The 24,455-nt window shown below is 45.9% G+C and overlaps 1 protein-coding gene across 4 annotated transcripts; it reads right to left on the bottom strand.

The window, feature by feature from the left end:
* Nucleotides 1-523: 523 nt before the first annotated feature.
* zbtb7a (zinc finger and BTB domain containing 7a) lies at nt 524-22,489 on the bottom strand. Of its 4 annotated transcripts, none has more exons than XM_076087672.1 (4): nt 22,336-22,489; nt 12,300-12,866; nt 10,708-11,645; nt 524-8,675 (listed from the first exon to the last, which is right to left on the bottom strand). In XM_076087672.1, exons 2-4 carry the CDS (start codon nt 12,786-12,788, stop codon nt 8,237-8,239), a joined length of 1,866 nt encoding a protein of 621 aa, XP_075943787.1. In that variant the 5' UTR covers nt 12,789-12,866; nt 22,336-22,489; the 3' UTR covers nt 524-8,236. The 4 variants fall into 4 exon arrangements, with proteins under 4 accessions (XP_075943787.1, XP_075943790.1, XP_075943788.1 ...); XM_076087675.1 differs by lacking the exon at nt 22,336-22,489 and adding an exon at nt 21,119-21,286 and having other exon boundaries at nt 12,300-12,862; XM_076087673.1 differs by lacking the exon at nt 22,336-22,489 and adding an exon at nt 21,119-21,285.
* Nucleotides 22,490-24,455: the final 1,966 nt, after the last annotated feature.

Below are 24,455 nucleotides of genomic sequence, written 5' to 3' on the forward strand. Positions count from 1 at the left end.
CACAGGTCCACGTTTACGCATCGGACGAAATGTGGACACGAACTTAATCGGTGCTGTCATGGTCAGCAAAGACGGCGAGTGATCGAGCTAAAGAAAGAATGCAAAAGAGAGCGAGAGACACAACAGTGATGTGTCCACTGTGAGGATCGCTGCATACTCAAATGATAACAGTGATAATACTGCCACCTTCTGGTGGGTGTAGAGAACCGACTCGTCCTAAGAGGTTGCATTATGTACAGTAGATCACAAGAGAACAATATAACACGTCAATATAATCCCATGCAGCAGTCCTGCTTTTATATAAAGGACTACACACCTGTTGACTGTTATTGTAACTCCACAAATTAAAAAGTGATTAAATAATTTGACAGGGTAAGGTAACGTAACATGGTACAATACGGTGTACTAACCGTACATCCTTATTCACTGCCTACAGGAACCAAAGACTATTGTTTTTGTTATTGTAACAAATTAATTATTTTGTTTGATGAGTTAGAATAAGTGACAAAGTTATACACACACATACTTTTTTGCAACCATTGTTTTTAATAGAAAGTTTTTATATTCTTTAAACCAGACAACCAGATGCCAGACATTTTTGGATATATTAAAAAAAAAAGAAAAAAAGAACAGAACAAAAAAAAAAATGACACAAAATGGAATTATATGGTTTAGACTGTGTGGATTTAGTGGTCTCATATACAATACAATTTATTTTCATCGCCAAAAAGTGCAAATTCTCCAAAAAACAAATCCCCTATACCCCCCCCCCCCCCTCCCCCCCCCCTGCAGCTTCCAACAGATACGGACCGACAGACTGCTACGCGAAGAAAAACACCTTTGAGAAGAGAAAGGGGTTATTTAAAAAGTACGCTGAATCACATGGGGGCGAAAACGGCTGCTGCACTCTGCGGGTTAAAGCGTTCGATGGCGTTGCACTTTCTGGCCACGTTCCATTCAATTAGCGAGGCCACAGCAGGTGGTCCTCCTTTGGGAAACACTTGTTGTGATGCACAGAGTAGAGGCCGTCAGATGTGCAACCAGGAAGAAAGGTTTAACGCACAGAGGGAAGTGGAGTGACGTTTTTTTCTGCCTGACGCATTTACATTAATGGCCAGGTTTGAGAACAGATTCTGACATTTTTAAATGTACATCAGAAAGAAAAAAAAAACTCTGCAAAGGATTATCATAATAATCACAGTTACAAATCAATCTATTATAAATACTAGCCTCTTGCTTTCTCTCCCAAGTCAAACCATTTAGTTACGGATTTACCGAATGTTTATCATGATCATTATTATTATTCTTTTCATTCTAGTGTGATAATCTTGATTTGACAAAGATGTTAAGGCCCAAAAAAGACATTCTGTACTGATTTGCAAAAGTGCATGATGGTCGTTTGGCCATTTCATCTGTCTTTCATAATCATTGAAGCTCTACATGGATACCAGATCCAGCCTTTAACTACAAACAGGGCGTTATTGCAGACAAACAAAAAAACAGATTCTGCAGTGGATACAACACTGCGTGTTTAACATTCAGCACAGCGAGCCTTCTCAGAAAGCTTTGCAACTGTTATACAGGTTTCTTTTTCAAGAAAAGGAGTCTCCCAAAATGAGATCAAATGACCTTTCTCCCAACAAGATCTGAGACAGTAAGCAGAGAGCAAGTAGGGGGAGGTCTGTCCAGTGCCCACCCCCCCACCACCTTTGTGTGACTATGCAACAAGCTGCATATAACGGGTATGGTGGCAATATAACAGAGATCTGTTTATGTCCAGATGAGGTGGAACCTTCAAGTTCATCAAATTGTTTTGTTGTTTTTGTATTTAAATAATGATCTGCTGCACTGAGAAAACAAATAGAAACATCAACAGGAACAACAAAAATAATAACAATAGGGACAACCATAAAATAAAAGCACACAATATTCAGGATGGCCTTTCGCAAAAGTGCTTTTGTTACAATCGCAGAAGCTGAAAAAAAAAAAAAAAAAAAAAGGCTGTTGGATAGCGGTTCGCCGGATAGCGGTAAACCGTCTGTCTACATGTCTGTCTGTCACACAGTGGAGGGTTAGCCAGGCTCGACGGGCTGACTTAAAACAGCCAACTGCAAAAAGTTGACCATTTCCTCCGGCCGTCTGCATCCTTCACACCGTGCCAACAACTCCAAAGTGGGAATCACAGTATGAAGTTATGGAATGTATCCTAAATTAGTTTAGGTGACTGAAAACTGACAACAGTGTCTCCCTCCACACATCAACCGATCCCCTCTCCCTCCTGTTCTCTCCTGCCGACTCCCCTGCTGAGGGTGTGTGATCTTTGATCAAAGGCCAAAGATGTAGACTCTGAGTCCGGAGAGAGGGAGAGCGATGGGAGAAGAGAGTAAGAGAACATACACCCCCCCCCGCCTCCCCCCCCGCAACCCCATCTCCTTTCAAAAATGTTACAGTCTGACTAATAAGACTGAATCTCCAGTGGCTTCCTTCCCTCCAACAAACAATTCACTGGATCAATATCAGATGGAGAAATAGGCCGGTCGCAGCCACTTTACAACGAGGGAACTGTTCCTGCTTTCATCTTTCTGGGAGCTATTATGTTAAATATTGGTACGAGCGAGAAAGGCGAATACGGAGAAGTAACTTGGTGGCTGATTAGACATACCACAAACCTAGCAGACATTGAAACCCAATGCATAGCAGTGTATTTTCCACCTGAGTAGTACTTACATTGAGACAAAAGAGGTCAAAATCTGTGGCGACCTCCTTTGTATTACAATTCTTATCATATTGTGGCCATGCAATTCCTACCAGCTTAGAGGACCAGTGCTGAAACCGTGGCTCAGGGAAGAGTCACCTGGATCAGCTGGGCTTTCTATCCCTGAAAAACAACATCCAGCTTTCCCCTACCACCCGTATTTAATCCTCCTCCCTGCATTGCCAACCTTTTGCCTCCCCAGAGACTGAGAGAGACTCCAAGTGCAAACTGTCCCCACTTGGCTGAGAGCAGCCAATAGACAGCAGCCTGCCTCTCTGAAGGACCCAGGGCTGTCTGTGTAAGTGCCAGAGCCACGCTGCGCATACTGCCGTACTGCATATGCTGCGCTCAGCTTGCTGTGCATCAAGAGCCTGATGGAAAACGCACAAAAAAAAAGAAGAAATTCAGGTGTGCAGGAAAATGACGAAGCAAAGCAAATAGTCTGCCGCCACCAATCTGCGTATTAACAGTCACCCCGTCCTGCTTCGCTTGATTATTTACAGTTACAATTGTTATCATAGTTGTTGGTCGTCTTTGTTTTATGGCCTTCTCAGATAGATTCACCAAAGCTCTTTGATAACAGCATAGGAAAGGAAAACAAAACAAAACATATCAAGGTCAATCTGGAAAACTCTTGCAATGAAGTTGTGAGACCGTCTCCGTGTAGCCTGGGTCAGAGTAACCTTGGTCTGGGGCTGAGGCTGGGGACACACCAGTGGATCCAGAGAGAGACAAAAGCTCTGAAGTAGTGGCTCGTACAGACACATTATCATAAATTCATTCAAGTAAAGCTTAAACCGCTAAATCATCCTTTTATTTTAGTACCAAGCCAATCAGCCTTTACAATTAGTTTTTAAAATATGGAAAGAAAAGTGTTCATGGTGAAATAAATAAATAAAGAGAAGTGAGTTTTGTCAGTTCCTGCCCACGTAAGGCACACTGTGGCCCTTGATGTTTGTGTTGTCCACCTGGTGGGAGTGAGCCTCAGCCCCACACTGCACAGTACAAGTGTCTGGAAACATTAAAAGAAATAAAAAGAAGCTTAGTGCTGCTCAGACAAGGCCACAGAGTCCCAGTCTGCTTCAACTAGAGAACATTTAAATTCAATTAAACCTTTTCAGAAAGTAAACTGAATCCATCCAGCTCGGCAAATGATGAAAATAACAGTGTTCAACAATACCAACAGTTTTCATTATCATTTCATATCATCATTCATCAGTTGACTTAATAGGAGACAAACGTTGACAAAATCCCATCATCATCATCATCTAGAATTTAAATAACTGGATTTAATATCTCTGGCACCTGCACACAGACGCACCTCAGCCATCGAACGAGGACAAAATCTAAATGTTTCAACAGGTTTCGGAGGCTTTGCTACGTTCCAAGTGCCTAAATGTTGTATATTTGGAATATTTATTTTCAAGAAGAGCAAATACAATTTGCAGTTATCACACCATTGTCCATCAAAAGATCTCTTTTCAAGAGCCTTCAGACTTAATAAAACTCTATTAATCCAACGTGAGATTGGTAGCTTAAAATGTCCAATGACTTTAACGCAAGCCATTTCTTCTCCTTTGGTATTTGTTGTTGTTGGACGTCTGTATATTTCTTGATATACTGTACATGATTATATCTATGGAGGGGTTGGATGGACTCTTTTAGAGACCGTTGAGTATTAACCACACTGCTCTGTGCTCATGGAAACTCGCAGGCCTTTCTGAGGTCTCCTGCCCTTCTCCCATAAGCAGGACAAGGACATTAAACATTAGTGCAAACTTTTGCTCTCTCAGCTAAAGCACCATTTCCAGTGCTATCAGGCTTTATATCCATAACCCCACCCAAGCACCCATTTCCCCCACCCTCCTGGCACAGCAACCCAAAACCATGACCCCCCAACCCACACACACACACACACACACACACACGCACACGCACACGCACATGTAAGATTGTTAGAAAACAAATGTAGCACAACATGTTATTTTAAGAAAGAGTGTAGACGGACAGAAAAAAACCTCTACATCCTTAAACCTCTGATTCTATTGTCTACAAGGATACAAAGAGCGAGAGAAAGCAAAGTTAATATCTGTATGATTTCACACACACATGTCTGCATATGTATTCAAGAGGAGGACATCTGTGTGTGGTTTTAAGTCAGGTAGGCCCAGTCTGGATAAATTATAGACACACTATCAACATCTCTACCGTCGACTAAGATTGAGGGCAAAAAAAGCTTTGGTTAATCAACAAACATAAGACTTTTGGGGAAGATATTAAGGTCCGAAGAGAGTTTAAGATGGCTAACAGGTCTTACCTTCTGCCACATCAAGACAAAATTGGTTTAAGCATAAAGATCACATTCCCAGCTTGCATTGGTCTGCCTGTGAGCGTCAAACTGTGCATTAATAAACCGCCATCTTTATCACAACAGAGGAGCAAAAATAGAAACTGAAACTCTCAAGACCTAAGCCAACCCCTGACAACGACCAACAAGGGTAAACAAAGAGTTATGCAAATCTGCACCGAGAGAGCCGTGAAGTAAACAAGCAACTGTCCAATGAGTTGTTTTACAATATGGCATTTCTGCTCGTGTGGTGCCGCGGACCTATTATCACTGCGGTTCCTCGGAGAACACGTGTAGTTATGAGAGTAGCTGGTGAACAGATGGGGCAGACGCAAAGTTTGTTTATCCAAGCTTGTCCTGAGACCCTCCAGCCCGCCAGCCAGCAACACATGCACATAAAGAAGACATGAAGACACACACACACACACAGTGTCCTATCTTCTTCTTCTTGTCTGTCTCCTCCTTCTACATTTAAGACACGATCTCTACATTCCAGCAACAACTAACTTCAAGTTCTATCAGTTACATGGATTCATTTAGTCTTTTCTCAAGGTGACAAACCCCAACGTGTTCGTATCGGAGCCTCTCTTAGAGACCTGAAGTAGTGAATATTTCAATTTTCTGATGATTTTTTATTTTTTTTTGGCAGCTTGTCTTCAAAACCTGAACAGAACCAGTGGAGGAGCTCAACTTCACCACCACGGACAGAAGAAAGGACTGATCTCATTTGCAACTGGTTTGTTTCAAAGTACCCATTTCGTTGACAAAAGCGCCCTCCTCAATAACAAAGTGCATTCATAACCTGGCTCTATCCAATTAAGATGCAACGGACTGATAGTCAAACTACAGCCCAACTGCAAATACTACAGGGTGCAATGGGGTAGGGGTGGTGCTAGTTTTGCACAATAACACAACTTGGAAAGACTTACAAATCCAGAGTCACAGTCTTTTACAACATTCAAACGGATAGATCAGCTCTGGTGTTTCCCCCCCTTCTCTACAGGATACCTGGATCCAGTGAGCAGAGTGTGTGTGCGTGTATGTTTGTATGTGTGTGTGTACGTGTGTGTGAAAGACAGAGAAAGTGCATTGGGGCTGGCAGCTCAGGGTGCATGTTTGAACAGGCCGTGGCTGACTCACACAGTGATGATGTGGCCAGAGCGACCCCGGCTGCCACGCACGCACACACACACACACACACACACACACACACACACACACACACACACACACACACACACTCGCACACTAAACTGCCAGCACCAGGCGTCCCACCCACAGTAACACCAGGCTCTAATATAATAATATCCCCTCCAGGCTAGTTCGGGGGCATTAGAGGACTACAGAGGGAGAGAAAAGGCCCGATTTGATCCCCTCCTGCCTGGAAACGTGGCTGAGCTGGGGGAGATTATTTTTTGGAATGCAACAGACATTGTGAGATCCCCCTCCCCTTCCCTTCTTCCCCTCCCCCATTAACCAGCTGCAGCTGCGCTCCTATTTGGCCTCCCAACTTGGACAGGTATTTATTGCTCTCTTCATCGTACAGGTTGCCTCACGGTTGTGTGGTCCCTAGGGCAAAAAAGATTGGAATAAGCATGATACATAAACCTCCTCTCACTCCCCCCCCCCAAACACCAGCCCACTTCCTTTAAATATACCTCTCTCTCCCTCTCTCTCGCGCTGTTGGATATCTTTAGTAAAGCTGTGCAAACATAGAAAAAAAAAGGTGCTCATCCATCTCTTCTGCGTACTCTTTGTCATTCTCTCACTCGGGCTCCCTGCCATTCCTTTAACCTGCGGTTGGTTAAATGCTACCCGCGCCTTGTCACACAAGGACAGATTCCGAAAAAACTGCACAAAGTTAAGCACATTCATTCATTCGACCTCCTCCTCCTCCTTTGGGTAGGAATTGTACAAGTGTTAAGTTTAGGACATATGGGTGATTCAATGTTTTTTTTGTTTGTTTTTTCTCATCGAAACACTCACACAGGGTTTTTTTTCTTTTCGTTCACCCACAAGCTTCACTCTGTGAGAAATATGACATCAAGCCTAAGAGGAGAGAACCCGATTGGTAAGTACACCTCAGCATTAAGAGGGGACCAATGTCATATTACCACCTGCTGTATATACATGTATACAATTATAAAGTGTCAAGTACCCGAAGCAGTCAACAAAAAGGAACGACGACAAAAAAAAAATAATTAAGACAGAATCAAAAAGGGAAAAACAACAAAAACAAAAAAGCTGAAATTAGCAGGGCTGTGAGGGTTAAGAGGCAACGTAGTCAAAGCCAACAGGTACATCGACGATGGTAGTGCTTTAGAAACACAAACCCTCCACCCCTCATGTTCCCAGAGTCCTGCGACTGAAGAGCCCCCAGTAAAGTGGATTTGACTCGACGTGAATTCGTTTTTTGTTTTTCAATAAGACAAAACCATAGATGCATTTTATAGAGTAAGTAACACTTCAATCAAACCCTCGTCTGATTCTTTCTGGAACATTTAGAGAGAGAGAAAAAACTGTTGCATCAAAATTGTGGTGAGGTTTCCTTGCATATGCCATGTTGTGGCAATGTTGTTTCTATGGTAACTGTACATTTCAGACCTGCAAAAGAATAGAAAAAGAGTTGTTTTTCACTGGGAGGATTTGTCCTCGCTTCACCCGTACAGCAGCCAGAAGGTGCTTGATAGACACCTTGCTTAGAGCTTGAAGGCTGTGAGGACAAAACCAATAAAAATCTAAATCAACTGCATAGTTGCTCCGCGTTTCTTTGTATCTATCATACATTTGCCTAAGCACATATGCCAATGTATAAAACCCCTAATATATTATAAAGAAAGAAATGGCCCAGAAAGTGGACGTCATGGGTACATGATTTGAAGCGTTCTTTGCTCTTCAACAGATAAATCGACTCAAGTGCTTGCAAGTCTACTCCATTTCCTAAACAAAAAAGGAAAAAGAAATATAAAGATTAGATTTTTTGTGACACCCTGATTTGGTTTATAGAGGAATAGTTAGTTGTTGTTTTAAAGTTTGCCTTTGTGTGTTCTTTCTCCTCTCTGTTCACTGGCCTGTCTCACAGGCGGTGCAGAGTGACTATGGTGTCCAGCAGTGTCCTTGTCGCCCCTGCAGTCTCAGGGCCCTGCCTCCCCTGCAAAATCCTGCAGCTGAGGACTGTGTGCATGGGCTCCAGCAGCCCCCTCCAGCTCCGGCGCCGAGGACGCATCCAAGCGCCGCCGCCCCCTGATGGTACGAGGCCCGGGGGGCCCCGTGTCGGAGTCAGGGCTCAGCAGGCCCAGGGGGGCGTCGAGGTGCCCCTGCTCCCGCACCCGAGGCTTTCGGCCTCGACGAGAGGGGATGCCGTTGCAGCCGTCCTTCTTGAGGTGGCGGTGCAGGTGATCCGAGCGCACGAAAGTCTTAAAGCAGCTTGAGCACTGATAGGGGCGCAGGCCGGTGTGCACGCGCATGTGGTTCTTCAGGTCGTAGTTGTGAGCAAAGGCGGCTCCACATTGCGTACAATGGTAAGGCTTCTCTCCTGTATGCTTCCGCATATGAACCTTGAGCTTGTCCTGCCTGGAAGAAAGAAAAGTAAACAAAATCACAGACAGAATACACAGACAAAAGAAATACACGATCAACCCACACCACTCAGCACAAACAGCCAGCTTCAGGTTTTCGGCTACTAATCAAGCCAAGTAACATCATGTACAAATATATAATTAACTTGAAACACATTATTAACTCTCATATGTACAGTGGTCAGCTTAATATGCTTTGGATGGTTTTAGTTCCTATTAAAACGGCCATCTTTTGGATCTCTTCCAATGAGATTATTCTGTGAGGGCAGCCGGGCCAACTGAGGAGAAGCCATAAAGCTCACATCTTTATCTGTGTAACTGCACACAAGAGCGCAACTGTGGACTGACGAGAAAGCTCAATGTGCACTGTGTCAGTTGCCACTTTTACGATTTCGGTTAACTTTGAGGACGTCGCCGTAAAAACAATTGACGGATGACAAAAAGTTTTGTGAATCGAAAATGAGGACTTCGAGCCGAACAGTTCCAAAATCATTTTGAAAACTTGACGTTTAACGTCGAGTCGTACTGAAATATAGATGAGTCTGTAAAGCGTCATCAATTTCACAGCCTGCTTCTATCCCCACGAGCTGTAATCTGATAGAATTCTGCATTACAGCAATCGTCACTTCAAAGATCATCAAATAGCTCGTATAGAAGACTTATTTTCCAAAAAGCATCAATTCCACTTAAACCAAGACCAAACTGTGACTTCAACTTCATCTCATGACATCCTGGAACATTTCTTTACTCTGCGATGGTGCACCAGACTTTATCAGGCTACCTTAGCACTCATCTGACTCTTGTCCTCGTCTACCCACCCCCCCCCCCCCCCCTTTACTATCTCTCGAGCTCTTTAATCGTCTAACCCTTTTGCACTCGGGGCAGAGGGCTCCTAAACAAACAAGCATAAGACAAGTCTATTTGAAAACACACACACACACACACACACACACGCCATGTAAGTGGATTAGCTGTCATACAAGCAACAAATACGCCGGCTGCAACCCATCCCGGTCCGAACAAACGATGCCCCAAATGTAAAAAAAATAACAAAGAAACATTTTGTGAGGAGAAACACACGGGGCCGAAACCTTGGAAAAGAGTGGCACACTGACAGAGGTGAATTATTTAAAGGACAGGAGTGATTTATTACCGTGCGAGGCACACTCTTAACCCTGATCAAACAGGATTAAGATTACAATACCCCCTTCCCACTGCCGAACAAATTTAGCTGGAAGGCAAATTCAGATTGGTCTTCCCTACCTGCCATGCCAGCAGAGGTTCTGGGTATTTCTAGCCCACTGCATCTATTTCCAGCACAAGTCCACTGATTAATTAATTAAAGGAATTATTTCAAGGAAAGGGCAGGACTCCCAAATACAGGGAAACCACAGTCCACTGCTGTAGACCAGCCACATTTTACTGAGTGGCACATGGCAGATTTCATTAGAGAGGTAAAGGAGTGAGAGGGAGAGAGGAGGAGGGTGGTGGTGTAACTGCTCTGCCGTGGGCAATAATCAACATAACCAGAGATCAAAAGTTCAAATTATTGCTTTGGAGCACACAGAGTACCATCCAGGACCTGTAATCCCCCTCTGTATCAGAACACAGAGCTTTATAGCAGCCCTCCACTAGATAACACCGCCATGGCACGGCCTTCTTTTATAGGACCCCTATGTTCCATTTCCAGGACTTTGCTATGAAGGCTGTCCCAATAAAAAAAACCTTTATAACTTTTATAATCCGACCCTCTCTCTCTCTCAGCAGGAATATTCTACATGCCATTTTGATCAGCATTTGGCAACAGTGTGACATTAAAAAAGCGTGGTCAGGGGATACTCTGTCAGCCCACGGCCAAGGTAAACATTTAGATTCACTGCGCTGCCTCCTTAATGCAAAGCTAAGTTGGTTAGCGCTAATACTCCTGGCTGTGGTGTTTCCCTCTGCTGGGCCATTTGTCTGCAGTGCCAACTCCAAGACTATTAGTACATGTGACATGGGGGAGTCACTTCATTAATTGGGCTTACCTGGTAAAGCGCACTTTGCAGATGGCGCATTCGTAAGGTTTCTCTCCCGTGTGCGTTCGGATGTGGCGGGGTAGCTTGCCTGCTCCTTGAATGACCTTGGAGCATATGGGGCATTTCTGGAAGGCCTTAGAGCGCATCTTCCTCTCGCCGCCCCCACCTCCTCCTCCTCCTCCTCCTCCTCCTCCTCCAACCCCGATGCCTCTCTCTCCCACTCCCCCCTCTCCTCCTCCTCCTCCTCCTCCTCCTCCTCCTCTGTCTTGGCCTGTTCTGCCCCTTGACAACCAGAGCGGCGGCACTCCCTCTGTCACAGCCGCAGAAGCTGGATCCTCGTTCTGAGTGCTGTTAAAATAATTCAAGTAAAATTCCATGTCGGGGTCGTCCCCATCTCCCTGTTCCACCCCGGTTGTTGCACGGTCCTTCTGCCTCTCGATGGAGTCCATCATCTGCTGCAGGAGGGCACTGGCAGAACCCCTCTCCCTCGCCGTCGCCTCCCTACTTCCATCCTCCACCTCTGTCTCCTGCCCCAGCCGAGACTCCGGGGGGAGGTAGAAGTGCCCGTTCTGGGACGAAGGGAAGTAAGACGACCCCAGGCTCGCTCCGTTCCCCTGCACCGCCTCCCCGTCCTCATCTTCCTCCTCGTCCTCATCCTCGTCCTCGAGCTCCTGTGTGGGGGCCTGGGCCAAGGCGAGGGCCAGGGGGGAGTAGTACTCACCGGGGCCAGCAGGAGCCCCGTTGCTGGGGATCCCGCCATTACCGTGGTTAAAGTGCAGGTGCGTGGGCAGGTCCCTGAGCTCTGGCGTGCTGCAGCTGCTGCTCCAGTGCGCCCCTCTCTGGAAGTACTCCAGGTACTCCCGGGCCCGCACTCGGTTCCCCTGCTCCCTGCCTCCTCTGCTCTTCCCCTCCTCATCTTCATCGTCATCTCTTCGCTCACTGCCCGCCTAGTGAAACATGACAGGGGAACAAAGAGAGTGAGTGCAGGAGGCATTTAAAAGTCAGTGAAAACTAAAAGGGGAAGACAAAGAGAAAGACAGAAGTACAGACAGAAATGAAAAACACTATAATTAAAAAAGCACATCAGCTAAGGTGAAGGCTGACTGGAAATCTACAACTGTAAGGTCTATCAGCACAGGCAGATCCCTATCTGGGTATCCTGGATGCACACCCAGGGGTTTATTATACCCATGAGCACATGCATGTGCATCTCACAGCTACGCTTGATCACGCTGAAGTGTAGCTGCGATATGCTGTGTCCTGAGTTAGTGGAATCACATGCCGTCCTTCCACACACGCTATTGGCTCAGAATGAGTAAGTGTTGAACCCAAAGGCTGTGGGCGTGTGTTTGGCATGGTGAGAGAGACTGATAAAGGCCATGATGTAAGCTTGACTATGCTGGCTATTTAATGAGGGGCGTGGCATGATGTTTAGACACCTCATTCCAAAACACATCATCTTAGCATGAACTGCTTCTTAGATGGTGTGTGCTTTGCTATAAATTCGTTCAACCCTTACAATGGATTGCTTAATGTGTCACTAACTCAAATGTCATCTCAAAGCTTAAATTTGACTTTAAAGATCTATAATGGTCTTGTACCGGCGGGGAGAGCACTTTGGTGTCCAGCAGGTGCGTACAGACGTCCTTGACAGGCGGGAAGTCCAGGAGGCGAGCAGCAGCGAGGATGTCGGCCACACTGCTGTGACTGACAGTCAATGTAGCTGTGTAGGCAAAGTCCAGCAACGCTCCCAGAGCCTCTGCTGCCACAAAGTCGATGTTGTAGACGTTCTGTTGGTCCGCGGCGGCCCCCGAAGTGAAGAGCTTGTGGAAGTAGGAGCTGCAGGATGCCAGGACGGAGCGGTGAGCCGGGAACTCCCGGTCCTCTGCAACCAGGAGCACGTCGCACAGCAGGCTGCTGAGCCGCTGCTTGTTCAGACTGCCCAGGATGTCTGCGCTGTGCTCAGGGAACGGGATCCCCACGGGGCCTTCTTCTGCCTCTCCTGCCCCTCCCCTCCCACCTCCACCACCGCCGCTGCTCGCCGTCCCCCTGAGCCGCCTTCCACCCCTCCCACCGGCTCCTGACGACATCTTCCACCAGCCTGCCGCCGAGCCGCCTAGCACAGCCCCCACCCGTGTATCCGTCCTGCCGTCTGTCCGTCTGCCTGTCTGAGAGCAGAAGAGTTGGATGGAGGGGAGAGACGAAGAGGAAATAATAGATCAGTTCATGACATTCTTTATGTGGATTAAGGAAGAGAGAGGAATATTGATTTATTGATTCACCACAGTCACACCGGGATGCTCCTGAACACAACCCAGTACACACAAAACGTGAGGACACGAAATTTTAAGTCTTAAGTAGTACAAGTGTAGGGTTTACATCAATTGTGATGATTAAAAAGAACACTGAACCCAATCGATTTCAACCCAAGATTTTATCGTCACGGCCGGGAAACAGACCCGTGTATATATATATAAATAAATAAATATAATGGCCCTTCTCTTATGAAGTCTTTCTATATATCTAAACAAGGGGCCCCTCTGTTACCATATACGTAAGAACCACGTAGATACTAACATACCAATAGTAGCATACACTGTCATATATATATAGACAGAATGCTCACATATAGACTCTGAAGTATCTTAGCAAAATCTACAAAGTGGGTCATATCAGGTTGCATGCCAATTAGTATGGTGATCAGCTATAAAACATGGTTGGTAATCACTCTTTTGATGGATGAGCTTTCAAAGACGTCACAACTCAAGAAAAAAAGACAAAAGTCATAAAAGTCAAAAACAAAAAAAATCATGGCGACATCTGTAAAACACAGACAAACTGCAAAGGACAATGAGATACCGCTATAACGAGTTAAACGTATTGTTCCTCGACCCTATATATCGTATGCTTATGACCTTCATTCAAGGGAACTGTGAACAGACTTTTTCAGTCTCTAAATAAAATCTACAATGATTCACTCCAACAAGTGGTTTTTATTACTCAGCATATTAGCAATGCAAAAACATCTCTTCTGATTTTTCACATTGACAGTTTAATGAAAATACGTGATTTTTATACCCCAGCCTTTAAAATCCTTCACCATGATTTCTTACTTATACCCAAAAAGGACTAATTAAAGTTAAGACATTTAATCAATTTGTGCCGAGCTGAAATTTAACTTCACAGTATAGACTTTTTATTTGCCACGTATGTTGAACCCTGCATCAATCTTCTTTGTAAAGCGTAGCTCACGTAATATAGTGACACAAACAGACAATTCAAACATTTCTCTGGACTCAAGAGCCTTGAGCGTGTGTCCGAGGTGACTGGAGATATGCTACACAGCAACGCTACAGTGCTGCACATCACAACTGCTTGGAGCTGATTTTAAAGCAAATCGACTGGCACAACAGGTGTATTTACAGATTTATTACATCAAGTGTGACAATGTACAATAATGAGAGTTCCTGGTGGCTCACAACAATTGTGAATGCATCATTTGGCCAGGCATGTTGCCTGTTATTAAAACACTGAGTGGATGAATGACTAAGTGAGGCTGTTTATGTGCTATATTTGTCTAGGCAGGTGGCGGTTTCCTTGTACACACCTATATTTACGTGTGTATTTACGTGTGTGTGTGTGTGTGCATCCAGTCGTGCAAGAAACCAAATAAGAGGACGTGAAGGACGGATAGGCATAGGGCAGCGGGGATCAGAGTGCATGCTGGGAGCTGGACTGTGCAGCTTGTTCACTCTGTGTCAGTCAAGAGTTGGGGAGGGGAGGGAGGGAGGTGGAGGGAAAAGGTGGGGGGGGGGGGGGGGAACTCCACAAGAGGAGGAAGAGGACACGCAACAAGCTGCGAGGGAACAGTATTAAAAAGGGAGGTTGTCAATCCGGTCTGAGCTGGTTACCCCACCCTGTACTGTGTGCCAAGTTTCAGGAAAGGCCGTCCCCTCGCTCACGTGTAGGGGGGGGGGGATTAAAACGATCGACTGAAGCCTGCGCAGTGGGAGAGGGGTTTCATCAGAACAAGCCATCCTCGATTGCTCCATTAACACACTCGCACACGCACAGTACTCGTACAGCAAATATACCGTAACATCACGGAGTCGTCAGTAACGCGCAAAACGCACATAAGCACACACATGTAGGACATCCAACCACTCCCCTCCACCCTTCTCCATCTGGCAGGGAGACACAGCAGGGGGTGAGGCCGGGGTGCATTGAGTGCGTTGCTCTCGACAAGAGCGAGGCTTTCAAATGACATTCCTTCAGATCAGCCCTCCTGGTATGTTTGTACACTACACCCCACTACCAAACCTGCCTAACCTGGCCGCCTCTCCTCTATGTTACCTGTGTTCACCTCTCCTTTTCTCCCCTCTGATACTTGTAAAGAGAAACGCCTATCTCCACACCTTGGGATCTGGCAAACATGTCGGCTCTGCCCACAGGTGAAGGTAAGGTAAAGCCTTCATAAAACACATCTCTAGAGAGGAGGAGAGCGGGCGTTTGTTCAAACTCATCATGATCCTCCAAATGGGTCAGTGACTGTTTTTATGATAAAGTTTGTTCATTCAAATAACACAGGTAATTAATGGTAAAATGTTTAACGGCTCCACCGTCTCTCGCTCCGTACTGTACGTCCCCATTAACTAAATTAAGTTCTGATGGGCAGCTGACCACAAAGCCTCTGCAAACACTGCCAACGTCTCACACAAAGCTCTGATGAAAACGGACCGTCAGACATGGCAAATTTTATGATCCAAGCCCTCATTTAAATATGCTGAGGTGAGGGAGACAAAGAGAGATGGCCCAGGAGGGAGAGCGAGGCAGAGGGAGAGCAGAGTGGGAGGAGATGGAAGAAAAAGCAAGACAAAAGGGCAACCGCATTGGCTACTGGTCACGTCCTTCACAGGTGGAAATAGATCTCTGTGAGCCCATCCAGACCCGAGCCAACCTGCTCTTCTCTTATACACAGACACACAGCTCCTGCACTAGACCCAGCTTTGCTGCAAGCTTGTGTAGCGAGTTATCCCCCGTACATATAGCTGACCCTGGGTCACGGCTTTGTCGGGTAAGACGTTTAGCTGAGAGGAGATAAAACACAGTAACACACACACACACACACACACAAACACACGCGCATAAACGACGCACGGAGGGACTACTCTGTCCCCGAATGACCCCCGCAAAGAGCACTAAGAGAGAGAGAGGAAACACAGTGCAACAAACCTGATCCCGACACCTCCTCATGGCTTAAAAACATTCCTTATCACTAATTCATGCCTGTGGGTGACGAGGCCCGCAAACCCAGCACAACGCGGTGCAGCAGCTTTCAGAGTCCCTGGCCACTCCACTTCCAGGGAAGGTTCCTTCTCTCAATGCCCACTGGAAGAGCACCCAGGCCTGCTTTGCAAGTCAAACGACTGCTTTAACACAGGACCAACCCCTCTCCGCCCTCTTCACCTCCACCTCATCCGTGACGTCCCTGCACGCCCCCTCCCTCTCCCATATATATCTACACACAGCAATATCGAAGTCACACTTGAGGAACAAAACAACCCACACCGGTCTACTGCAAACCAGTTTACTGTTACTTCAGATGACGGTGCTGTGTGTGTGTGTGTTCTTACCATCCATGCCAACACAGTCACACCCAATTTTTCTTGTCATTCACCGACAAACACATTGGCATCAGACTGTGGCAGCAGTTAGTAAAAGTGTTTTCATAATGCCTGAGATGTATCATCTAAGGACTGCAGAATTTCCACTCTGGGAGTATCTCTGTCTTTGGCTGACTCATACCAGTCATTCCTAAATACAAAAGAAACAAACTGTTAACCCTGTGTAACCTCAGAGGCTTCTTAGATAGAAACAAAAATACCTAACTGACACTTTTTAGTTTATTGAAGTCTAGAAAAGCAAAAAGTAGATAATTAGTATCGGACTATCAACAAAAGTCAGGTATTTAAATGGGTACTACAACTTTTGATTCAACCCTACTGAACTGAAAAGCAAATATCCTCTCTTTGGCTTCGTTTTATTAAACATTAAACTCATAACTAGTGAGAAACCCAACTTTAAATGGGAGCAATCAGAGCAAACATAACTGAATCATTGATCCCTTAAACCTTAAATGTTGATGGAGCACAGGTGAGCCACATTTGTGTTCTAAAATACAGCGCAGTTATTAATTTTATATCACCATGTGAATTGTTATTAGCTTGTTGCTTTTACAAGAGAACAATTATATCAGGATACTCCCAGTTTTACTCAACTTAACGCATGCAAGCGTTTTAATTAAGTGCTACAGAAATACAGAGGCAAAGTCTGGACTGAAAACAAGTGAAAAATCTGGACATCAAACAAGAAGTTGAAGAATTTGGTTGGCCCTTTGCTCTCCATGTCCTGACCCTTTCTTTATCATTTCACTGACTATCTCAACTGGCGTTTGAGGCAACAAAACCTGCCGACCCCACCCTGCTGCGAGGGAATCACCTACTCGGGTCGAGAGGGGTTCAAGGTTGGACCAAGATAATGGAAGATAATCGGAATGGGCAGGGGGTGGCAGTTCCTTGGAAGAGTGGCCACTGCCAAGTGACTCGCTGGTGTCGGTGGTGGAAGGAAACCTGATTGGTCATATTGCAAGAGAAGCAGGAAGAGGGCAAGTGACTGATAAAAACTGAAGTTGCATGGGCTGGTCTCGGCCTGGCAGCTTTTACTAAAAAAAAAAAAAACGAACCAGGAAGTGGAGCCAAAACGCAGACACAATGCCAGTGAAAAGGTAGTGGGCGAGGCAGGGCGTTACAACTCACAAGCTCAAATCGTAACTCCTTAGCGTTCAGTATAGATGCCGAGGAATCCGGCTCAGATGTCAATGATAAACTCTCCTTCTGTTACCTGGTGCGACCTGCTTCCATAAGAGGGAAGGTCACCACCCACAAGTTGAGCAAAGTTTAATGCGAGGAAGCTAGCCGGGGGGGGTTTATGATGTTATAAAAAGGTCCATGTTTGCGCTGCCAGATAGCAAAGGAAGTAGAAAAATTAAACCTGTAGCTGCTGCTAATAACTCGTGGAAACTCTCGCACTGTTCTAACCGTGTCAGGATTTTGTTTTCTTGCTTGTTTGTCTCAGTCAGACCAACTGTACAGCCACAGGCTAGCAAATAAAAAACACATCGTTATTTAATCCAGTGCAACGGCTGTGACTTACTACTTTCACCAAACTTAAGTTTTGACACAATAACAGCAATATGGTGATTAAACTCTACGGTCATTTTTGAGTCTGTAATTTGTGGTGTTGGATTGCATTATACTGTAATACTGTGCTCCTCCATATGTAAATATCAGAAACACAATATGATCATGTAAAGTAGCTCAATGCCACTCCGCTGAAATATACAGCATCAAAGAATTACAATAGAGTTGAGACAACATACAAACAACTAAAAGAGTAATCTCAGCAAAAAAGTGATCATTTTGATTAAGATAGTATTTCATGCAAGACTGTTGTATGGTGTCGTGCATTTCTATTCATCTAGTCACTCCATGCAGAGAAACACAACAGTGTAACTAATTCATTCATTTCATAATGTCAGTTTTTGTTCAGTAAATATTATATCAATAAAAGCCATAACCTTGAACACTGTTTTAGTTTCATGCCAGTTCAACTACTGACTTTTCATTGTGAAGTCTCGAGTCCTATGACATGTCTTGGGACAGTAGCCTTTCACAAGCTGCAGTGTAACAAAACCACATCCACGGTCTGAGTTCCTTTTAGCTTGAGTAACACGCTCTGACGCTGCCATGCTGCCAACCAGGAAGTGTAACAGAATCCAACACATGGCTTCAGAAGCGGCGCTTACAACCCGACACAGCGTCAACTCCTCCGCTCAGGCGGGCCGGTCGGTCGGTCCGCAGGCCCATCGTGCCCCGCGCCGCTCTGTGCATGCGCAGCAGAGGACTTCCTGGGAGTCTTTGACAGGCGTGTAACAGAACCCGCTCTGTTATCAGATGACCAGCTCTCTCTCTCTCTCTCTCTCTCCCCCCCTCTCTCTGTCTGACCCTCTCTCTCTCTTCCTCTCATCTCATCGTTGCTCCATCTCTGTCTCAGACTGTGCACAGTAACCCACCACAGCACCCACTTCCCCTTTCCACTGCTGAGAAGGCAAAGCTTTGCAGACCCACCCACCCCCCCCCCCCCCCCCCCCCCCCCCCCCTTTGTCTCGGCGTCCTTCAATGCAACCCACCCGTCTCCTCTGCCGCTTCATCCTAAACCAGTTCACTAAATCAACATGCAGACAGATTGGTCACAGTTGGCCAGTTCTGGTACATCTCTACAACGGTGTTCAACATCATTATGACAATTCAGTTATGCCTTAAACTAATTCTCTTTTTTTACAGTATATTGAAAATGTAAAAACCCTCAATTAACATATCCCCAAAATACACCATCCAACTCCAAAAGTGTCAAAATCCAAGTGTAGCTCTACCCACAATCTGAAAAACATGCCAGCCTCTTCCTCTCACACTCTAATTTGATCAGGTTGTGTTAGCCTCTCCATAATAAATGTCCCAGAAGAGAACAGAAGAAGCCCCTTTACTCCCCCTAGACTTCAGCACAACAACAGAAAAACAACAGAGAGGGGTCTGTCTATCTGCCTTGCCAGGCTGGAAGCTGTGGTGCACTGAGCAGCTGACCAGGGGAACCAAACATTAGGGGGGGAAGTGAAGCTGCATTCACCAAGGAAGAGGCAGATAAGGGGATTCAAAATGTTTCAACAAATGTTTTTACAAATTAAAATCTAAAGATAGAACAGCAGCACATAAATGATGTTTGGTTTAAAAGTACAAAACAACTTAAGTTTTGATTCCACCATATGGGCCCCGATGCATAATTTAACCATATAAACAAAACTTTGAACAAACGTAATGAGCGTTACATGTTTTGAATACAGCCAGCATTTCACTCTAAAATAAAAGCCTCAAACTGCCACGGCGACATCACGCAACCTGTCCTCTCCGTCTGTCTGAACCTGCTAGTTTCAGGCCATAGTGGTGGAGGCACAAACATACAGGAATATCAAACTGTATTCAGCCTCACCGCCAAATTGATGGGTGGTGTCTTGGACCTGCCCACAGCCACTGAAGTCCCCTGCAATTCCCCCTGGAGTCTATTGTTGGTAACACAGACACACACACACACACACACACACACGCATGCATGCCTACACACTCACACACACACACAAACACATATGGCGTCCTAGTTTAACCTCTTGCTGGAATGTACTTAAGCTAACTATACTAATCTTCTATAGTGGCACCTAGAAAGTAGCCTAGAGGGGTAGAATGAGGACTAATGCAACTCTACTGCAACTAATGTTGTCTGTGACATTGAACCTTTTCTTCTACCGCCTTCTGAGAAGCATTCCTAACACTTTCCCAGCATTTGGGCGTCTTCATGTGTCGTGCTCTTCTTGTACCCTCTCCGTGCCCACACGTTTAAAAAAAACAAACAAAAAAAAACAGGTTGAACAAGTATGTGAAAGCCAAAAAATATCCATCTGGTTATCGAGCAAGGCAGTCAGGGTTCCTGTGAAGTCTTTAAACCACAAGCCACAAGCAAGCGCGACCAGCACGGGCGAGATTAGAATCTGCGTTTAACAATATGCTGGGAAGGAAAGGGGTTAAGTGGACAGGGAGGGAAATATGTCATGAGATTGACCATGGTGTGAGCAGCTGAAAAACATTTAAATCAATCAAGTACACAAGTTCTCCAGCATAGCTAGCAGGACTTACGTTGTATTTGAATGTTGCATGGATGGAGCGTATACCCTACCAGTTGTCACAAGATGTGCCACATATTCTTCCCCTCGGCAGGAAGAGGTTTCTCAAATAATCTATTACTCACCGCCTCACCTGTACTCTGTCAGCTGTCAACGCGATCGCTCTGCCACAGTCTAGCAAACACTTGATGCAGTGGTTTTAGTGGAATTACTTTAACACCCCCTAAAAGAAGCAGCAGCACAGGCTGTGCAACTGTCTTCATCTTGTCCCTCTACTAATAATAGCGGCAGTGCCGTTTAATCACAGCAGTAGACAAAAGCATTCAAAGAATATTGTGCCTTAAGATGGAGACAACACTGATGCACAACACAAAGTTAGCCTGATGTGGAGGAAAAACTTTGCGACACAAACTCTTCCTCTGAGCAGCGTTGTGTGCAGCACCTTACACTCTGACCCATTTGCCATTCCCTCCTTTATCTGCAAGTGGGTCAAGAACTCTGAACTCTATCAAGCCCCATCTCTCTCACACACACACACACACAACACGCTATGGTATTTATTTCCTCCGCTTGCCTCTCTTGTCCTCTCAGTCACAGTGTGTGTGTGTGTGTGTGCGTCTTTGGAGTGCTTACCAAATAGGCAGAAAATGTTTCCTGGGCCCTACTTGCCTCCCCTGCCTGCCGGCCAGCTCTGCTGCCTCCGTCTCTGGGCAGGGCTCACGCTTTACCAGACAGGAAACTTGCGAGTGGCCGTAGTCATACAGGCAAGCCCTTGCCTGATCCCACACAAACAGACACCTCACCCCCCCCCCCCCCCAAGCACCACCACCAGCGCCACCCCCCCCTCCGGTTTTAGCCCACAACTCGGCTCCGCATCCCCTGCTCTCATTGGTTTGACAGCTGCTCACTCACCACACCTCCTTGTCGGGATAGGCTGGCAGTTGTTCCCTTTCCTGGATGGCCAAGGGCAAGGCACTCTGGGATATGGAGTTCTGACAATCATCCGACCTGCTTTGCAGCCCCTCGCTGTGGACTACGAGTCCCAGCTCTCTCTGCCCTCACCACCTCCACTATCTCCAAGCCTGCTCTAACGTAAGCACTCAGGGCTGAATTATACACTACAGTATGTTGCTAGCAGACTGCCAGGTATTAAAGTACAGACCAGCCATCAAACAGGGCCGAGCTTCGTATGAAAAAAAAGAAAGAAAGACATTTCAGCCTCGACTGTCAGAGCAGTAACATCAGCGGTGGATTCTTTCATTGGCTCACACTCCAGTGACATTTCCGACACACTTAGAAACTCCTGACCTAAATTATGACTTATTCCTATTCCAAACAGTCTGGTGCCACCACAACATGCCCTGCGCACACGACACACAACTTGCCCCGCACTGAGCATTTCAATCGCCACTGTCTCGCAAAAGTTGTTGCCATTGCTGATACCTTGTCCAATATAATTATTTTTGGTTACTCCTTCAGTACCCCCCACCCCCTCTCGACAGCCCCCCCCCTCCTCCTTTAAGTGTTTCCACCTGCCTGAAAAGTTAATGCCTTGAACACATCCTATAAACTTTATCTCAAGACCCCACAGAGGTACAGAGCAGTACAGAGGAAGTACTTTAGGAGGATTTAAAAAAAAAAAGAAAAAAAAAGAGGAACCTTGAGTAGGGACTACTGCTGCGACCCACCTCTCTTCTCCGGCCAACCCCCCCACCCTGCTCTCCTTTCTGCCCCCCCTCCCTCATTCCTCCTTCTCTCCTCTCCTCCTCTGCCCTGCTCCCCTCTGGTCGTCAGGCCCAGGGCAGACAGCAGGGGGGGGGGGGGGGGATGGCAGGGTGCCTTTAGCTCACCTGCGATGGCCGTGGTGAAGCTTGTTGTGGGTTAGCTCAGCCCTCTCCTCTCCTCCTCTCCCTCTCACTGTTGTGCAGCTTAAAGCCCCGTATGCGCTAACCAAGCAGCAGCAGATCAACTCAATTCCCTTCCTGGTTTCTGGAGGGCAAAGAGGTCCCTCCCTTTCTCTCTCTCTCTCTCTCTCTCTCTCTCACTCGCTCTCACTCCCTCTCTCTCTTAAAGAAACAGCATTCCCCCTCTGTCTCCTCTCCCTCTTGCCTCTGTGAAACAAAAGTGAAGTGGAAATTTATTTTGCGCTCAAAAGTGGACAGTTGTCAAAGTCATAAACTCATTTGGAGATGACACAAATCATTAACCCATGCCTTTCCACTCTGTCGTTTTACCGTACATGTCTGCCAATTTCTCCCATCTGTGGACACTCAGATGTTTGCTTTAAGGGTAAATGAACTGTAACTCTTGTCAATTCTCACCCACCTCGTGTCTCACTGCTCCTTTCTTTTTCTATGCGAGTCGAGTCGCACCCACCCTTTCTATTGCCTGAGGTCATGGTGTCCCACCCCAATAGCAAGCCATGGCACATTCCAGCACATACAGTAGGGGCTGCCAGCAACCCCCTTGATACACTTTCTGGCTCAGCCCACTCTCTGTACACAATACCTGCCAAGCTCCAACAGGTGAGGCGTCAGAGTAGACATTACTAAGTCGACAAATGTCTTATCCACAGTGGGAAATGGCAAGATCCCATGTGTGAATTTACAAGCGACTGCACTTGATGTTGCGCCACTTCCAAACCGCCCACCCGCACGCCCCCTCAGTGAGTGCGAGCCAGCCATTGTACCGCGGAGTGGGATGGAGCACAAGATGTATTCGATGATTCTTTTTGCACCATCTGAAAGCACCGTTAAGTCACGTATTTCATGCACAAACTATTGAAAACAATACTTGACACAACGTTGCATGCACCAGTCTCACGGGAGCCGTGTCCCACAGTGCAGCAGGGCTTGACACTGCACAGACAACCATCAAGAGGAATCAAGGGGCTATTTGGCAGGGCGAGGTAGTGACACACCCTCTGCCTTAGAGGGCACTGTTAAGCACCGTCTCTGCTTTTAAGCACAGGGAAATGGCAGCTTTCTAAACTTCACAAAACACACATGAATTGCAGGTGAAGGTATGGTGCACATCAACTTGCTGTAATTTGCCAGGCTAAGTGAAGAGGAATGCAGGTGGATAAGTTGCAGCCTGAGTGAAATGAAAACCGCAGGATACACTGTCACATAAATACACAATATTTAACACAACTTGCCTTCTTATTCAGTTTTGGCCTGAGTCAGAATGAGTTGAGGCCTCTTTACACATCCATGGAGCCCATGGCTGAGATGATGCTCTGTCGTCTCTTCAGTATAATATGAACTGGTCCTCTCCAAGTCCAGACACCCGACATCACATCTGTGGAGCCCCCCCCCCTAAAAAAAGGAGGCAGTTAGCAAGAATCCCTGGATTCAGGTCTTCATTTGACCCACTAACAAAGTCTGAAACAGTCAAAGTAACGTGTACTGACGTCAGTAGGAAACGGCTGGTGCTCGCTGCATAAGTAACGTTAGCTTTAGGTTGTAATGTCGACATTAAAGTTCAGTTACTTTTTGTAGTTCACGGTAACTTGAACACGCTTTCCTCGTATAAGCTAGCAAGCTAACGTTACTCATTTAACGTTAGCTGCTCGATGCTGAACTGAGAGCTCGAGTAAAAAAGATATGATAATATATTTTATGAATATGTATTAAAATGAACACTTACCCAGTTTGAAGTTAGAACACGTGGTAATCCATCTCTCAAACTGTCGCTAGCTACTTTGTTTGTTTACTGAAGTTTAGTTTTCTTCATGTTAATCGGTCAGACACCTGTCAGCCAATCAGAGACGAGTATCGACTAACAGGCTTCTTACAAAGAGTCTATGGGTAAAACATTTCAGAGAAATATCAAAGTCCTCCAGGTGGCTATGAATGAAAACATGTGAGGATTATGAGACATCCTCACATGTTTTCATTGGGCCCCTGGGCACAGACATGCAAAAGAACCCCAAAAGTTATTTAGCCTCTTTTTGTTTCTTTGTTGTTGC

This window comes from Anarhichas minor, unplaced genomic scaffold, assembly GCF_050575085.1.
Source record: "Anarhichas minor isolate MPS153535 unplaced genomic scaffold, ASM5057508v1 ptg000010l, whole genome shotgun sequence".
In the NCBI taxonomy this organism is placed as follows: Eukaryota; Metazoa; Chordata; class Actinopteri; order Perciformes; family Anarhichadidae; genus Anarhichas; species Anarhichas minor.